Raw genomic sequence first — 18,804 nt, forward strand, 5'->3', positions numbered from 1 at the left:
CTAAAGAGGGGTGGAGAGGGACACATTCTCCTGGGGAATAAAGTTGTTAATAGAACATAAAATATGTCTGTGCAAATGGGTTTCAGCTTTAACCCCAGCCTGCCCCTAATTCCTACGAGTGCCCAGGCCCTAAGTGCAAAGTCAGGGAAGTGGAACAACTCCACCAAACAGGTTAGGACCCAGAATAAAGGGCTCGACGGCTACTAGCCCTGGAATCAAGCAAAAAGAGGCTAAGCAGAGTTGTAAAACCCTCTGTTGACGCCAGACCATCAAGGGCAGGGGTCTAGTGGCAGAAATGAAGACAGCAACAAGTAGAGGACAGGAGATAAAGGGACAGAGAGGAAAGAAGAAAGGGATAGAAGGCAGGAGCCAATACTAGATTATGTAAGGTACAGAGAAGTGAAACAGCAAAGGAAGAGCGTAGCTAACAGCAGCTAACTTAATCCTTAATTATACTACACACTAGGCCTAGGTGTACATTCATTTCATTCTTACAAGTCACTGAGGTGGGCATTGTCCATCTGTGAAGGGTGACTGTACGTCCTGGTTTGCCTGGGACAATCCCAGGAGACACCTGCTGTCCCATAATGTATGGGAGACCAGCTCTGGGGTCGGTAACACCCAACAGACATTCAGCCTGAAAGAAGGCAGGTTAAAGGATGGAAAACAAACTAGAATAATGAGCTGGTATCCCTAGGAAGACAGCTACTTGTTTCTAAGAGATTTAAGGGAAGGATAAAGTTGGAATACAAATGAGCCAAGGAAACAGCTGAAGTTACTTCATGCTACATGGGAAGAGCACGTGGACGTCACCAGAAGAACGGAAGGGCTCCAGGGCTCCATCTCCAGGGCCCCCAAGGTGCTATCCAGACTTCAATAGTGTGGAACATCCATCTTTCCATTTCAGAGAGGAGCCAAGGAATAAGGCTCATTACTGCTCATTTTAAATGTCCCTCTGGAGGCACTGTGTTTGTGCCTCTCAGGGAACCATGTTTGTCTGGGGCTGGAACTCTTAGAGACACGCCCTCACGGTGGTGTGGCTATTGTTCATGGAGTGCCAGCAAGTAGCTGAGAGCGGGGCCAGTCCTAAGACAGTCTTTGCCTTATCCCAGTTACTTCCTGTGAATTCCAGCCATATGTCCCTGTTCAGGGTCCAGGACGGCAGCTGGAACACTCCTACCAATGTTCCTTACTTGCTCCTGTGAGTGAGCAAGACAATCTCTTTGCTTCCTGCTGCTTGGGAGGGATGTTATGTCTCAGATATTTCTTTCACTCACCTACACAAGCTTTCCACTCTTGACTCACCTTCCTGTTGTCTGGCACCCCTTACACACTATCTCCTCAAACCCTGCAGGGTGTGGACAGTAGTATCTGAAGGAAATAAGGAGGGCAGGGATGAGCACTGAATCAGAGACTAAAGGAAAAGATCCTCATTTCTTACTGTGGATAGCTCTATAATTTGTCAAAAATACTTAGTACGGTTTAGTACCAGACAGTTGTAAGACAACAGCTGGCAGTTAATGGCCTTTTTGCCCATCAAATATCTGTTCCTACTGCTAGCAAGTTTCAGTGACCATCCACAGGGCTTTTGGGTAGCCAGTTATCTGCTTAGGCCCTTTTCGATAAAGCAACAAGTGTCCTCCCTGGTTTTTTCAAAGGGATCCAGGGACCTGAATGCTTGAGAAAGTCTATGAGAACAAGTGCCATGAGAATAAGCCATTAGGTAACAGAACCCCAAAATTTCATCACACACACACAAGCATTGTTCTTTAAACATATCTCCTTCCTCCCACTTCTGTCTTACCAAATAGAAAATAGCATATATTTCTGTGATAGAATCAATACCCAGACCCTTGATTAATGGGGTAGGAGTTGGGATATTACGAAAAATAGAGATTATTCAACCTTTTAAAGATTCGATTTCAAATTAGGCCATTTTATTGAGAGGCCAAGTGGTGTAGTGAAAAGAACAGGAGCTTTGAGGCAGAGCCAATCCTGGCTCAGAGCTACTACTTCTCTGAACTTAGTTCCCTCATTTGTAAATGTGGATAACATCTACCTTGCAGAGTGGCTGTAAGAATTAAAAATTATGCATATAAAAAGCGCCTCGCCATATTGAGTAGGTTTGGTAAGTGGAGCAATTACTATATGTGCATGAGCTTATACACAGTATTAGGATCAGCTATTGACTACAACTGATAGAAACCAATGGTTATTATAAATGAGAACAAAATATAGCGCTCAACGGATCAGAGTCCTTAAAAAGTATCAATGAGTATAACAGAATGGGTTTGACCTGCAAAGTCCTTAATATCCTGTGTGTGTGTGTGTGTGTGTGTGTGAATGTGTATGTATGTGGGTATCTGTGTATGTGTGTGCATGTACAACTTCATTCACTGAGTTGTTGTAAGCATCATGATAACACATGTTGAATAATTTGGGGTTGACAAGGATGCGTGTATGGGTTGAGTAAAGTGTCCTAAAAATGAGAAGCTCTTTGGGCCAGCCCAATGGCGCAGCAGTTAAGTTTGCACGTTCTGCATCAGTGGCCTGGGGTTTGCCGGTTTGGATCCCAGGTGCGGACCTACATACCGCTTATCGAACCACGCTGTGGCAGGCATCCTACATATAAAGTAGAGGAAGATGGGTACGGATGTTAGCTCAGGGCCAGTCTTCCTCAGCAAAAAGAGGAGGATTGGCAGCAGATATTAGCTCAGGGCTAATCTTCCTCAAAAAAAAAAAAAAAAAAGAGAGAAGCTCTTATTATCTCAAATATGTCAGATGCTGAAATCTCACTAAGAAGAGTTGCTATTAAATTCCTTCCAGCCAATAGTCAAAAGTTAGATAAGCAAGATGACCATGTATCCAAAAGGATTTTGTTTCTCAATAAAAGACAATGTTCTGGAAGGGCTTGGCAAAGAAAGTCCTAGCCTTGATATAAGTAGTGATAAGTAGGGCCTTCAGTCTATTCCAGTCTGGACTGATAGTTCAGAATGGCCTGAAGAATGGGCTTTGGAGACCACCATGAACCATATAACAGGGAAGACCTGCTCTCAAATGGTCAACCAGTGGTGACAGCAGGTACATATGAGGGCAAACTGAAAGCAGGCAGTCCTCAGGAAGGGAGAAGCAGACTGGGGAAGTACTTAAATTATTATAATCTCCCAAAGTCACTTTGTTCCAGTGGAAAACCAAAAAGGAATATACGGTAATGATAAAAGAGAGGCAGCCTCAGGTAGCGTAGTCACACAAGCTGAGGACAATTTTTGCTTGCTCTAATATCTGAAAGTAACAATTCATTTATTCATTTAATAAATGTTGTGTCAATTATGTACCAAGCACAATGCTATGTGTGAGGACACAATGATGAATAAGACAGACACAGCCCTAACCCCAAAGAATTTACAGTTGAATGGGACAGAGATGTATGGAGACGTAATTCCACCTCAAAGAGCTCTAGTAGAAGAGATCAACTCAATCAAGAAATAACTCATAGAGGTATGTTCATATTACTATGGAGGCACTGAGAAGGGATCAAATAACTGTGGGAGAGTCTTGAAAGACTTCACAGTAGGTAATGTAAGCAGCAGATGTGAAGTACAGCTAAGTGCATGCCAAGTAGAGAAGAGAAAGGTAGAACCAAGCAAAGTGCATGTGCACTGGCGTGTGCAAAACAAGGCAGGAAAAAGCATGTTTATTTAAGAAACGGTGCATTAGAAATTCTGTACAGCTGGAGAATACATGTGCATGGTGAGGAGTTGTAGAAGATATGACTGTTATTACTTGTGGTGAGACAGTGAAGAGCCTAAAAGTCAATGTGAAGGGGTTGGAATTTTATCATTTGGACAGTTGGATATTATGACAAGGAGGCTTTTAAGAAGGGTTGAGACATGATCAGATTTACATTCTTAGAAGGGGAAACAGCCCTTTAAAAGCCCTGTATCAGACTTCTGCTACTGGACCAAAATGGAATAAATGCACTTCTCACTATTCTTTTTGCTAAGTACTAAAAACCCTGGGTATTATACATACAGCAACATAAGAAAACTCTGAAAAAGTGGAGAGAAGAAGGAAAATTAGCTAGGAACCTCAAGATCTGAGGAAAGACAGAGCAGTGATTTGTCTGGGTTTGCTTTTTGCTTCATCTGTCTGAGTAGGTGCTGGAGAAGCCAGCAATCTAGAAGCACCAACAGCCCAGACAAAAAGAAAAGAAAAAAAAAATGCCAAGAAAAGCTGGCCATATCTAGCTACAGGATCAAGAAAAGGGTAGCCTAGAAAAAAACCACCCTACTCCAACCAAACACCGCAGGAGACACTGCCGCTCCACCCCACTCCTATCAGCAAAGGCAAAGTGGGAAGCCTCGACTTTCCCTTGCACATGGCTGTAATGAGGTGTCCCCCAAGCCCCAGCGTCAGGGTGGTGTCAGAGAACTCCAAGTGGGAAGCCAGGACTTCCACCACCTTCCAGTGGTAATGAGCACCCGCCCCTACCACCATGGTGTCAGTGGAGCTCAACGAGGGAGCAGTAAGGAGGCACCTCCCCATCCCCTGCAGAATAGAGTCAGTGGAGGCCCAGTAGGGAACCAGAACTCCCACAACCCAAGCAGTAATGGTGCCCTTCCCCATCCCCCAGGAGTATCAACGAAGGCCAAATAGGAAACCTGGATTTCTACCGCCCACCTGGCAGAGAGGATTAAAACTACGATCCAATTACATGCTGTCATTTTCTTAAAAAACTAAACATACATTTACCATACAACCCATTAGTTGCACTCTTGGGCATTTACCCCAGATAAATGAAAATTTCTGACCATACAAACCTGTATACAAATGTCCAAAGCAGCTTTATCTGTGATAGTGAAAAAACAGAAACAACCAAAATGTCCCTCCATAAGCTAATAAACAAATTGTGGTACATTCATACCATTGAATGCTACTCAGCAATAAAAAGGAACAAACTATTGATACACATAACAATTTGGATGAGTCTGAAGGGCACGTATGCTGAGTGAAAAAAAAATCAATCTCAAAAGGCCACGTAATGTATGATTCTATAACATTCTTGAAATGACAAAATTATAGAGATGGAAAACAGATTAGTGGCGGCCGGGGGTGAGGGGTGGTGGTGGTGGTGGTGAGGGGTGCAGGTGTGACTCTATAGGAGGAACAGGAGGGAGAGCTTTGTGGTGATGGATAACTTTGTATCTTGATTGTGGTGGTGTTTACATGAATGAACACATATAGAAATGGCACACATAGAAATATACATACATATTGTACCAATGGCCACTTTCTGGTTTTGATATTATACTATAGTTCGATAATGTTACCACTGGGGAAAATGGGCTGAAGGGTATACAGGACCTATCTGAACTATTCTTGCAACTTACTGTATATCTATAATTATTTTACAAAAAGTTTTGTAAAAAATGAAAAAAAGCAACTCTTTGTCAACTTTTAAGTTCCCTCTAGTAGTTCTCAGTTTGCTAACTCTAGAAACAGGGGATGGCAGGAATTTACCTTTTAAATATAAATCTTTTCTTTTGAGAATATGCATGGTCAGCTGTTCATGTTAGTCTCAAGTTAACATCTAACTCGCCCTCACTAGTACAGATTTTGAGTTATCCCAACTCTGCTCTTATCTAAGATAACATCTTCCTCTGCACCACTGGATGGCTAAGAGATAATACTCTTCCCCATGGCTCAGATAAGGAAATTTAAGCTTATAGAGGAGAACAGGCATGCCTGAATCACACAATGATGGTCTCCCCAAGGGCCACTTCATATGCAGAATCAGATTCCTTCTCAGCACTTGAGGTGACCGTGGGCATGCCTCCCTGCCTTAAACTGCTGCTCTCCTTTGTCTACAGTTGGGAATACATTTTTACTGTAACACTGTAAAGCAAGAGGAGTGAAACAGGGAGAACAGGTTGGACAAATGAAAATTGAAAATCGGGCTTAGAAACCAAAAGCATGTGACCTTTAAGAACGATGATGCTTTTCAAAGGCAACAATTGGAAGGTCTTTAAGGGAGGAGTTTTACTAGCCAAATTAAAGAAGCTCTGAATAAACAAACTAGTGCCACACAATAAAGACTGAAATATTCCTGCTACCCCAAGACGTCTACGGCAGCAAAGGCAAGCCTCCGGATCTCGAAAAACTCTCTCACATCTCCTTCGGCCCATCAATACCTTCACTCTAGAATTTCTTCACAAAGCTCTTTAGTTCTGCCTCAGATCCCTGGCTCCAACCACACTGTTGGCATTCCTTGTAGAATATGTAAAGGACGGGCTAGAAGATGCAGGAATCAATTCCAAGATTGAAAGTCCTGGGAGAAAAAGTCCTAATCCTAGACCTACCTTCTAAGAAACTCTTATTCTCAGGCCCAAGTCTTCCCTTCTTCAGAATTAAATATCACCTAAATGTTCACCATGGGCCACAGGGTGCTCCAGTAATTTCTATTTACTGAGCACTCTTTCTAAACCTTTTTTTTCCTTCCTACTAAAGAAATGGGACAGGTTCTTCCCAGTTTATAATGACAGAGCTTCAGCCAGAGAAAGCGGGATATGTGCAGGCATCTCTAGATAAAAAGAGAAAATTCATCAAGTTTTTTCCAGTCCTTGTGTTGCTTTATCAAGTCCTTATCTATTTATTGCACCGAATGAGATTTAAGACATAGACACACAAACCTCAAAATTAAAACATCTAATCAGGTCGACAACAGATCAACTATGAATGAATATACAGTCCAGTTAATTAACAAGTAGTCTAAAAGTCAAATCTGAAGTTCCTTATGAAAACTTCCAGCAAAGCAACCTTAAGAGCTGTATGGTAAGTTAACACTCTATACCTATATAACTAATCAGATCTAATCTCATGAGACCAGCCTTAGTTTGTGATCAAGAATAGTCTTTGAGACTATTTTTGATCAAAACAAGGGAGGCTGGAGAAAAAGTTTTATGCTTCAGGGGAAAATTATGTATTGTCTAGAGGATTCCCCTCCAGGTTATCTGATTTTAGCCTAGAGTTGGTCTAATTTACAATCCTGCAAATCGTAAATAACTATGGAAAAGATCAGTTTTGCCTCCATTTGACCTTTCAATCCAAAAGTCCTTTATCCATATAAATATGAGTGTTTTTTTCCTTTTACTTTTTCATGGAACCAGTTATCACATCTGCTTATTTCCCTCATGAGTTAAAAGTCTTTAACACATCTTCATTTTAATATCTGTATGAGTGTCACGATTTTACCTTTTTCTGTAAATTTTATCTTCTAACATATATAAACACTTACCATATAAGGTAGAAAAAATATGTGCTACATAGAGTTACAAGTAGTATACTATGGTTGGGCAGGAGGAGTAATTGCTTCTGATTGAGAGAAATCAAATAAATTTTCATAGAGCAGGTTGTAGTAGCAACGTGTCCTGAAAGGAGCATCACAGCCTATTTCCTATATGTCATATAGAAGAACTACACCACAGCCCAAACAAATTCCCTACCCGCTGCTGCCTCAGTAGGCCAGGTATGTAGTTGTATGGATCTAATTACATCTTACTTCTGGAGTCAAACTAAGTTCCATTAACAACTATTAATCTATACATTTCCATTTTGCCAATGGTCAAGAGGAAGACGTAGGTAAGGGGTTCAGAAAAACGTAATAGAGAGAAAAATACATATTTAGCAGAGTGTTAGAACTAAGTCTCCAACTATCACTGCTTATCTGTGTCAGATGACATTCCTTCATGCATGGATTTTCCAGCCGGAGCCACTATATATAAATCTTACCATAGACTGACTATAACTTACTACAGACTCTATCGTATAAGCCACTAAATGTTAGTCTATAGACTAACAACAAACACGCCCACAGTTTTCAGAGGCCCATGTCTAGCTAAACTACTGATTCCTATTGTGTTGGCTAAAGCCCCAGTCCTGCTTGATTTCAAACTCTCTTTTCCCTTGATCTTCCATTGTTAATCTGTCTCAGTCTCGCTCCTTGCCTTATGTCTCTGTAGTCTCCCCTCCCAGTCTAAGCTCTGTTTCTGGTTCCCCGTCATCTACCATCCCTGACCCAAGTTACTTATAAGGTAAGAACAAGGAGTTACCTTATGTAGAAAAAGACTCCCTTACCCTAAAAGACAGAGCTATATGACAGTCAAGTTTTATGTGTAGGATATAAAGTTCTAAAGGGTAACAGATAAAGAAGTCTTGGGGGCTGGCCCAGTGGCGCAGCAGTGAAGTGCGCAAGTTCCGCTTCCACGGCCTGGGGTTCACAGGTTCGGATCCCGGGTGCAGACATGGCACTGCTTGGCAAGCCATGCTGTGGTAGGTGTCCCACATATAAAGTAGAGGAAGATGGGCATGGATGTTAGCGCAGGGCCAGTCTTCCTCAGCAAAAAGAAGAGGATTGGCGGCAGATGTTAGCTCAGGGCTAATCTTCCTCAAAAAAAAAAAAGAAAAAGAAAAAGATGTCTTGACCAGCTTTATGGCAATTGCTTTCAACTCCTTAGAGAAAAAACAGTGCCCACCTGGGAAAACATGGTAAGGCATGTCCCTCCTCCAGCTGAGCCATAACTCAGTCTTGGCAGTGTGGTAGGGTGGGTGGAACCTGTTGGATGAGGGCATCTACAGTTTTGAGCCAGGAAGGATTTAAACATAGGCATTATCTCACTCTCCAATTGAGCAATAAAGAAGGCATGCTAATTTGCAATTTAAATGACACACACAGCCATCTGGCAACTCGGCAAACTCTCTTCCCTTGATTCTCCACCTTAAAAAAAAATCACTTTGGTGACTTCTCCTTGGCATACCCTCTAATAGTGGTCAGTAAAACTGAGAGGAAGACCAGAGAAGCATCATTCATTTTCACCCTAAGAGAGCTTTAAAAATCTAAGTCAACATATTCAAAGTCTTTTGCTCAGCAGAATAGGCCTAGCACGCCAGGAGAACATTTGCTTTTATTTTCCTTTATAATATTTCCAATCTCTCAATTTTTTTTCCCCCGAGAAGCATGGAAAAATGCCCAAGATGGAACACAAAGCAAATTATGCTCGCTACACTTAGAGGGAAACTAAAGGAAATATTTTGCTTCCAAAAACAGAACGTAAGTAAATGAACACAGCCAAGTAATAGCTGCTACCCACTTTATCACACCTTAAATGGTAAGAAGATATGAAAGCAGCAGTTTCTAACTCTGTACCCAGTGGGCAGTCAATAGAGTTGTTGACAATCTTATTCCTGTTGATCTTAAAAGGGCTAAATAGGTAAGGTAAGTACTACTGGTAATTGTGCAGTATTACTCACTGGACAATTAAGTATATACTGGAACAATGCAAGGGAGAGAACACAGAGTTTACTAAATCAAAGCAACTGGAGCAAGCTCTTTTAGGTTGGACTGCCTAGGAACACATGCCACGCACCAGCTTTTTGATTGTTATTACAGGAGAACTAGTACATGAACATCCTCTGCTACTGCCAGAATCCTTAAATTGTCTCTATTACACACATGTTCCAAATCTTGGCATGGATTCTCTGAGTTGATAAAGTTCCCTTCTGGGGAACAGCACAGCTGAGCTTTCCTGGGGTTGTGCCCCTCTTGTCGGACGTATGCCCATTCTTTCCTACATCCTCCTGTTCTGCCCTCCTATTCCACGGTGACCTTCTGACCTTGCATCTACTCTGACAATAAGATCAGTGTTGGAGTCACAGGAGAAGAGGATGAACTTGTCCCACCCTTATCTCACCATCCACATGTAAAACCTACCACTAGTCTACAACTCAGCATGATGAGCAATTGAAATAGAAAACTTGAGAGTGAGGTCAAAAGTATAAAACATAGTTAATAAATTCAAAGAATGTTAGAGCTACAAGGGAGACTAAAGGTCACTTAGTATAAGCCTCTTATTTTACAGAAGAGAAAACTGTAGCCCAGAGAAATTAAATTATTTGTCCCAAATCACACTCATGAGAGAATGGAAAACAAAGTAAAATGATGTCTAAAAACCTTTTGAGTAAAGATCAAAAACATTAGGTAAAGCTACTAATCATGTAGAAATACGTGGATCTTTTTAAAGACAAATCTGTTAATTCATTTAATAAATATTTACTGTGAGCCTATTATCTGCCAGACATAGACGTAAGAACCGGGATAGAGCATTAAACAAAAACAGACAAAAATCGCTGCTTTTGTGGAGTGTACGATCTAGCAGGGAAAGGGAGAAAATAACCATGACATACAGATATACATATCATGAAGAAAAGTAAAGCAGAGAAAGGGGATAGGGAGTACCTGAGTGTGGGGGTGGTGAGGAGGGTTGAATTTTAAAATAGAATGTCAGGGGAGGCCATCTAATAAGATACATTTGAATAAAGACTTGAAGGAGGTAAGAAAGTGACCCAAACATTATCTGAGAGAGACGTGTCCCCAGGCAGAGCAACAGCAAATGAAAAAGCCCTGAAGCAAAAGTGTCTTCAGAAGGTCCAAGGAAGCACAAGGTCATTAAGGCTGAGCAGAACGAGCAAGGAGGAAAGTAGCAGGAAATAAAACTGCAGAAGGAACTAGGACCAGATTCTACACGGCCTTGCATGAGACTGCAAGGACTCCAGCTTTTCCTGAGTGAAACCAATAGCCAAAGGAGACTTTGAGCAGAAGAGTGATATAATCTTACTTTTTTTGAAAGGACTGTTCCAGCTGTGAGAGAGTCTACAGGGAGCAAATACAGAAACAAGAAAACCAAGTAGGAGACTATTGTAATAACTCAAGTGAGACATGATGAGGTTGTGGTGGGGCAATACTGAGAATTAGTTGTATTTTGAATATATTTTCAAGGTAAAGCCAACAAGGATTGGATATGGGTTGTATAAAACAGGCAAGAGTGAAGGTTGACTCCACACTTTTTTGGCCAGAACAACTAGAAGGATGGAGTTGTCATTTGCTGAGACAGAGAAGACTGGAGGAACAATTTTTCTTGTTTTGTTTGCGTGTGTGTGTGTAGAGGGTTGAGATCAGAAGGTTGGTTTTTGAATGTGTTAAGTTTCCTGCTGTATTGAGAAAGTATACAAGGTGCAAACAGACAGATTACTTAAGAAACTCTTACAATAATCCCTGAGAGAGATGATGATGGTTTGGACCAGGTGTCTGGCAGTAGAAGTAGTGTAAGTAATGTGAAATGGAGATATATTTTGAAGGTAGAGCTGACATGATTTGCTGATGAAATGATGAAGGATGAGAGAGAGAGAAAGAGGGAAGTCAATGATTTGGTCAAGGTTCTTGGCCTCAATAACCAGATAGAGGAAATTGCTATTAACTAATATGGAGAAGACTGTAGGAAGAGCAAATCTGAGGGAAATCAACAATGTGGAAATGTCAAGCAGGCAGTCAGGGTTGTAACATTTTGGAGTTTCAGGAAGAGGTCTGGACCAGAGATAGAATTTGGAAGTTATCAATATGTGGATAATATTTAAAGCCATGATACTAAAAGAGATCACCAAAAGAGCAAGTGTAGATGATGTCCAGGGACCGGGTCCTGGCACACTCTAATATTAAAAGATTGGAGATGGGGAAAACAAAGCAAAGGAAACTAAGAAGCAACAGCCAGTTGCAGTTGGAAGAAAAATCAAGAGCTGTGGTGTTGTGAAAGCCAGGTGATAAAGTACTTCAAAAAGTGGAGTGATCGATTGTGTTTAATTGTGTTGACAGGTCAGGATGAAATCAGAGAATGACCACTAACTAGATTTAGCAATGTGGAAGTCACTGATGACTTTGAAAAGAACACTTCCATTGGAGAGGTAAAGGCAAACAGTCTTACTAGAATGCATTCAAGAGAGAATGTAAGGAGCAGAAAGTAAAGACAACTCAAGGAGTTTTGTTATAAAGGAAAGCAGAGAAGGTTGGTGGTAGCTGAAGATGAATGTGGGGTAAAGAAATGCAGCTTTCTTTTCCTTTCTCTCTCTCTTGTTTTTAGTTGCTTGGTTTTTAAGGTAGGAGTAATTACAGCAGGTTTATATACGGGTAAGAATACTGTGGTAGTCAGGGAAGATTATGATGCAGGAGAGAAGGAAAGAAATGCTGAGGCAACATCCTGGAGTAGGTGGAAGGGAACTGGATCTAGCCACAAGTCAGAGGAGGCCTAAGATAGGAGAACAAACATTTCATAAATATTAATAGGAAGTAACATATACAGGCAGGTAAGTAGATATGGTGGGAGCTTGGGAAAGTTCCCTTTGACTTCTTTTTTCAGTGATAACAGGAAGCATTGTCACCAACTGAGAGTGAGTATGAGGAAAAACCTATAGGAAGTTTGAGGAGAGTAAAGAAATGAAACAGTTATCTAGGAAAGTGTTAATTCTTATTCAATCATTTTTCACTTGAAATGTCTGCCAGCACCCTGTTTGAGACAGTGGGCCTAAATTTAATCCTGTCTTCTTCCCCCAAGAAATCAAAATCCATCTCAATTAGGCTCAGCTCTTATCTTCAAGCCTCTTCGTCCTTATAGGTCCCTGCGAATTTAGAAAACTTGTAGAAGTTGTCCTCCCAACCATGATTTTACAAACTTGTAAATTCAGGTAAACTCTTAGATTCTAGGCTCCTTTCCAAAGCACATTTATCCAATTCCTGAGTAAAACCAATAGGCAAAGGAGACTTTGAGCAGAAGAGTGATATAATCTTACTTTTTTTGAAAGGACTGTTCCAGCTGTGAGAGAGTCTACAGGGAGCAAATATAGAAATGTATCCAATTCAAACAGGATTCACCACAGTACCATCACTAAGGACAAAGAGCCTCAAGTTTCATCCTTGTCAGCTGTTGGCTATTCCAGCATTCCCTAACCCCACAAAAATAAATCACTGGACACTGTCTACATATGACCAAATTACAATGCAAAAACATACCCATTTAGAGGTGAGATTTATATTCACAGACTGAACCTAGAGGAAGACTTGAAAGTTCCCCAATCCTATGCAAGATCTAATGCCATCATCATTCGACTATTAACTTGATGTCAGACAAGTCAATTCACCTATTTCAGATAACCAAACTAAAAAACAGAACAAAACAAGCAAAAAATGTGTTGTACAACACCAAAGAAACAAATAAATAAAAACCAATACAACTTATCCCAGGAATAAAAGATTGGTTTAACAGTTGAAAATCAATTAATGTAATACATCTTATTAACAGAAAAAAAGATTAAAAAACTCATGATAATCTTATTAGATGCAGAAAAAGCATCTGACAAAATCCAACACATTTTTATGCTAAAAACCCTCAACAAACTAGTAATAGAAGAAAATTTCCTCAAACTAATAAAAGGCATCAAGGAAAAACCCACAGCTAACATCATACCTAATGCTGAAAGACTTAAATGCTTTCCTGCATCATGAACAACAGAAGGATGTCCACTTCATCATTCCTGTTCAGTATTGTACTGGATGTGCTATCCAGGGCAATTAGGCAAGAAAAAGAAAGGAAATGCATCCAGATGGAAAAGGAAGAAGTAAAACTATCTCTACGGGCAAATGAGAAGATCATATATATATAAAATTCTAAGGAACCCCTAAAAAACTATTAAAGTAAAAAACGTGTTCAGGAAGGTTGCAGCATACAAGATGAATAGGTAAAAATCAATTGCATTTCTATACACTTGTGATGAACAATCTGAAAACAAAAATAAGAAAACAATTCTATTTAAAATAGCATCAAACATAATAAAATACTTCAGAATAAATTTTAAAAAGAAGTACAAATTTTATGCTCTCAAAGCTATAAAGTATTCTTGAAAGAAATCTAAAAAGACTCGAATGGAAAGACATCCCATGTTCATGGATCAGATAGCAATAGCTCCCAAATTGATCTAAAGAGTCAACGCAATTGCTATCAAAATCTCAGCTGGCTTTTTTGCAGGAAGGTGATCTTAAAATTCATATGAAAAAGGCAAGGGACTCAGAACAGCAAAACAATAGTGAAAAAGAAGAACAAAGTTAGATGACTCACACTTCCCAACTTCATAACTACAAAGCTACAGGAATCAAGACAGATCGTACTGCTAGAGGAAAAACATATAGATTAATGGACACAACTGAGAGTTCAGAAATGAGCCCCTACATTAATGGTCCATTCATTTTTGACAAGAGCGTCACATCAATTCAATAGGGCAAGTAATAATCTTTTGGAATAATGGTGTTGAGATAACTTTCATGCAAAAGAATGAAGTTGGACCCCTATCTTCATTGAAGTTGGACCATAGGCCTAAATGTAAGAGCTAAAACTATAAAACTCTTAGAAGAACACATAGGAGCAAATCTTTGTGACCTTGGAGTAGGTACCAGTTAAAGCAACAAAAGAAAAAGTAGATGAATTGGACTTCATCGAAATTAAAAACTTTTGTGTTGCAAAGGAAACCATCAAGAAAGTGAAAAGATAATCCTTAGAATGGAAGAAAATATTTGCAAATCATGTCTGATAAGAGACCTGTTTGTAGAAAATATTAACTCTCATAACTCAATAATCAAAAGATAAATAACTGAATTACAAAATGGGAAAAGGATCTGAAAAGACAGTTCTCCAAATAAGACACACAAATGGCTAATAAGCACATGAAATGATGCTCAATATCATCAGCCATCAAGAAAATGCAAATTAAAACCAAAATGAGATACCACTTCATACTCAGGAGGATAGCTATCATCAAAGAGACAGATAATGACAAGTGTTGGAGGATGTGAAGAAATCTGAACTCTTATATACCATTAGCGGGAATGTAAAATGGGGCAGCCACTTGGGAAAGCAGTTTTCAGTTCCTCAAATGGTTCAACATAGAGCTACCATATGACCTACCAAATCCACCCCCAGGTACATACCCAAGAGAAATGAAAGCATATGTCCACAGAAAAACTTGTAAACAAATGTTCATAGAAGCATTATTCACAATAGCCAATTAGTAGAAACAGCCTAAATGTTCATCAACTGATGAACGGGTAAACAAATGTGGTATATCCAGAGTGAAATATTATTCAGCAATAAAAAGCAATGAAGTACTAATACACGCTACAATAAGGATAAATCTTTTTTTTTTTTTTGAGGAAGATTAGCCCTGAGCTAACATCTATTGCCAATCCTCCTCTTTTTGCTGAGGAAGACTGGCCCAGGGCTAACATCCATGCCCATCTTCCTCTACTTTATGTGTGGGATGCCTACCACAGCATGGCATGCTAAGCTGTGCCATGTCTGCACCCGGGATCTGAACTGGCGAACCCCAGGCCAATGAAGCAGAACATGTGCACTTAACTGCTGTGCCACTGGGCCAGCCCAGGATAAATCTTAAAAACATTATACTAAATGAAAGATTCCAGCCACAAAAGACCATATATTGTATGATTCCATTTATATGAAAAGTCCACAACAGGCAAATCTATATAAACAGAAAGAAGGTTGATGATTACCTAGGGCTGAGGGAGGAGGGAATGGGAGGTGACTGCTAATGGGTATGGGATTTTTCCCTTTTTGTGTGTGTGTGAGGAAGATTGGCCCCGAGCTGATATCTCTTGCCAATTTTCCTCTTTTTGCTTGAGAAGATTGTCGCTGAGCTAATATCTGTGCCAATCTTCCTCTATTTTATGTGGGATGCTGCCAAAGTGTGGCTTGACAAGTGATGCTGGTTCCAAGCCCGGAATCTGAACCAGCAAACCCTGGGCTGTCGAAGCAGAGTACATGAACTTAACCACCACGTCACTGGGCCAGCCCCAAGATTTTTCTTTTTTAAATTTGAAACATTTTTAATTGTGGGGAAAAAACCCAAAACACATAATCTAAAATTTACGATTATAACAATTTTTAAGTGTACAGTTCAGTAATGTTAACTATATTCACATTGTTGTGAAACAGATTTCCAGAATTTGTTCATCTTGCAAAACTGAAACTCTACCCATTAAACAACTTCCTGTTTTCCCTCCCCCCAAGATCCTGGCAACCACTACTCTACTTTGTCTCTATGAATTTGACTGCGCTTGGTTCCTCATGAGTGGAATCATACAGTATCTATCCTTTTGTGACTGGTTTACTTTACTTAGCATGTCCTTAAGGCTCATCCATATTGTAGCATGTGACAGGATTTCTTCCCTTTTTAAGGCTGAATAATATTCCACTGGTATGGTATGTATACAGCATATTTTGTTTATCCTTTCATGTGTTGATGGACACTTGGGTTGCTTCCACCTCTTAGCTATTGTGAATAACGTTGCTACAAACATGGGTGTGCAAATATCTGTTCAAGATCCTGCTTTCAATTATTTTGGATATATACCCAGAAGTGGATTATGGGGGCATCCCTCTTTAAAAAAGAGTGACAAGGGGCTGGCCCCGTGGCCCACTGGTTAAGCTCATGCCCTCCACTGCACGCGGCCCAGTGTTTCGTTGGTTTGAATCCTGGGCGCGGACATGGCACTGCTCAATAAACCAAGCTGAGGCAGCGTCCCACATGCCACAACTAGAAGGACCCACAACTAAGAACATACAACTATGTACCGGGGGCTTTGGGGAACAAAAGGAAAAAAAATTAAAAAAAAGAGTGACAAAAGTGTTTTAAAATTTGATAGTGATGATGGTTGCACAACCCTAAAATATACTAAAAACCACTGAAGTGTACATTTCAAATAGGTAAATCATATGGTATATGAAGTATATCTCAATAAAGTTGTTAAAAAATATAACTTTTAAAGGCTAAACCAAGAATACAGTTACTTAAGGATATTGACTGAACTGGATAATTAATCTGGTCAATCTTGTCAGACAGGTAATTTTGACTCTTATTTTCAATGACCTGGCTAGATGTTTAGGTATTTTCTGATACATAACCTAGGTGCGTCTTCAACACTGATCGTTAGAGAAAGTAGGAAAAAGAAACTGTCAGTATCTGTCTTTAATTCACAATATTAAACCTTTTCATATTTTGTGTCAGGAAATAGTGTGAAGAAATAACAAATTCATCCTAACTGTAGCAATTTTTTATTTCATCTGCCCTGTAGGTATGCCATTTATCAGATTTTTGAAAGATAGGAAAATAAGGCAGGGCTTTACTCACTTTGACTTCAGATTCACTTTTTGAAATGTCATTCACAATTATTTCACATAGAAGATGCTCAAATGACAGAGGGTTTATTTGCCCTTTTTTTTGCAATAAAAACTATAAAATTAAAAAGTCCTGTGTACAATGTCACTGAAAGAGGTAATAAATTTTTTAAAAAGAAGAGAAAAATTCTGAGAAACAAATGTGAATCAAATTCAGATTCTTCTCTCTCATTGTTACACACAATTAGAAAAGCTAAGAGCAATACAGATGGCCACTGATGCTCAGAAACTCATTTCATCATCTTTTCTACTTCATCCACACATTTTCAATTTTATCAAGACTCAAAGATACAGTTTTAGAAAGACAATAAATGAGACAATCTCAAAGATTTTGCATGATCTCTTCTGATCAGAGCAGAGCAAAGTAAGAGAAACCTTACTGGTCTGACTGATCACTTTTAAAACAACGGGTTCCAGTATGGTTCACAGCAAAGAAACAAGTTTGGAAGTCAACCTTCAATCTTGGTCTCAAGGCAGAGACTGAAACCATTGTTACACTCTAAATTACAGAGACAAGTGTTATGTGGGACAGTCTTTCTTTCCGGATTACACATGTCATACACTTTAACAGTTTTTCTTAAATAATCTCTCAGGATTGATTTTAAGTGAAGGTTGAAATACTACCAGTTGACTTCAGATTCTTTTTACAGATTTTTCAAAGTCCGTCTGTGTGCAGAAGCAAAATTATGAATGGCGACTCGAAGAGCTGAGTTCCCCTCAGGGATATCACAGGAATTGATGACTGAATGTAGTGCCCGGGTATACGCTGCAAATAAAGGTTTGCACAGTGATGAATGAAGGCAGATTCTAAACAACTCTCCCAACCTCTCTCCTATTAGTACTGCTTCTCTAGCCGGTTTCATAGGTATTAGCTATACAGTAAATAAATATTTATTGAGTACTTACTACATACCAAGCACTCCATGAGGACAGAAAAGATAATGGAGAGGATGGACCCAAAAATAACTTAATTGCAGTGTAATACTTCCAAACCAGAAGCACATACAAAATGTCATCACAGAATGAACTTCGGAATGAATGAAAAACTATCTAGGAGAGGATGGAAAAGATTTTCAGAAGTGGTAACATTTAAGATGACCTTGAAAGATTAATAAGAGCAAAGGAGGGGCCAGCCCCATGGCCAAGTGGTTAAAATTCTGCGAGCTCTGCTTCAGTAGCCCGGGTTTGTGGGTTTGGATCCCAGGAGCAGACCTGCTCCACTCATCAGCCATGCTGTGGATGCATCCCACATATAAAGTAGAGGAAAATTGGCACAGATGTTAGCTCAGGGCTAATCTTCCTGAAGAAAAAAAGAAAAGGAGGAAGATTGGCAATGGATGTTAGCTCAGGGCGAATCTTCCCCACACACACAAAAAATAAGAGTAAAGGAAAGAAGGCATTCTAGGCAGAGAAATGAATGTGTCATATGCAAAAGGTACTAAAAATTTTGACAAACTGAAAATAGCAGGTTTGATAGGCTGGAGTATCACCTGGGGCCAGAGAGAAAATATGCCAAATATGCCGTGCATTTTATACTGTATTGGCAAACCCTAAGGGTTTTAAAGTAGGGGAATGGCATGATCAGATTTGTCTTTAAAATATAACTCATAGGACTGATAAGAAACTCATATCACACAGATGGGGCACTAGGAATACAAATACTGGCAGTATTCTCAGT

The 18,804-nt window shown here is 39.8% G+C and overlaps 1 protein-coding gene across 2 annotated transcripts in view; it reads right to left on the bottom strand.

The window, feature by feature from the left end:
- Nucleotides 1–15,760: 15,760 nt before the first annotated feature.
- The window catches only part of CCDC15 (coiled-coil domain containing 15), a 66,499-nt gene continuing 63,455 nt past the window's right edge, over nucleotides 15,761–18,804 (bottom strand). The window contains exon 17 of one of the 2 annotated variants that reach the window (XM_014848568.3): nucleotides 15,761–17,892. In XM_014848568.3, coding sequence (XP_014704054.3) covers nucleotides 17,771–17,892 — 122 coding nt within the window. In that variant the 3' untranslated portion in view covers nucleotides 15,761–17,770. The remainder of the gene's footprint in view (nucleotides 17,893–18,804) is intronic. The other variant, XM_044752196.2, reaches the window with a different exon arrangement.

This window comes from Equus asinus, chromosome 20, assembly GCF_041296235.1.
Source record: "Equus asinus isolate D_3611 breed Donkey chromosome 20, EquAss-T2T_v2, whole genome shotgun sequence".
NCBI lineage: Eukaryota > Metazoa > Chordata > Mammalia > Perissodactyla > Equidae > Equus > Equus asinus.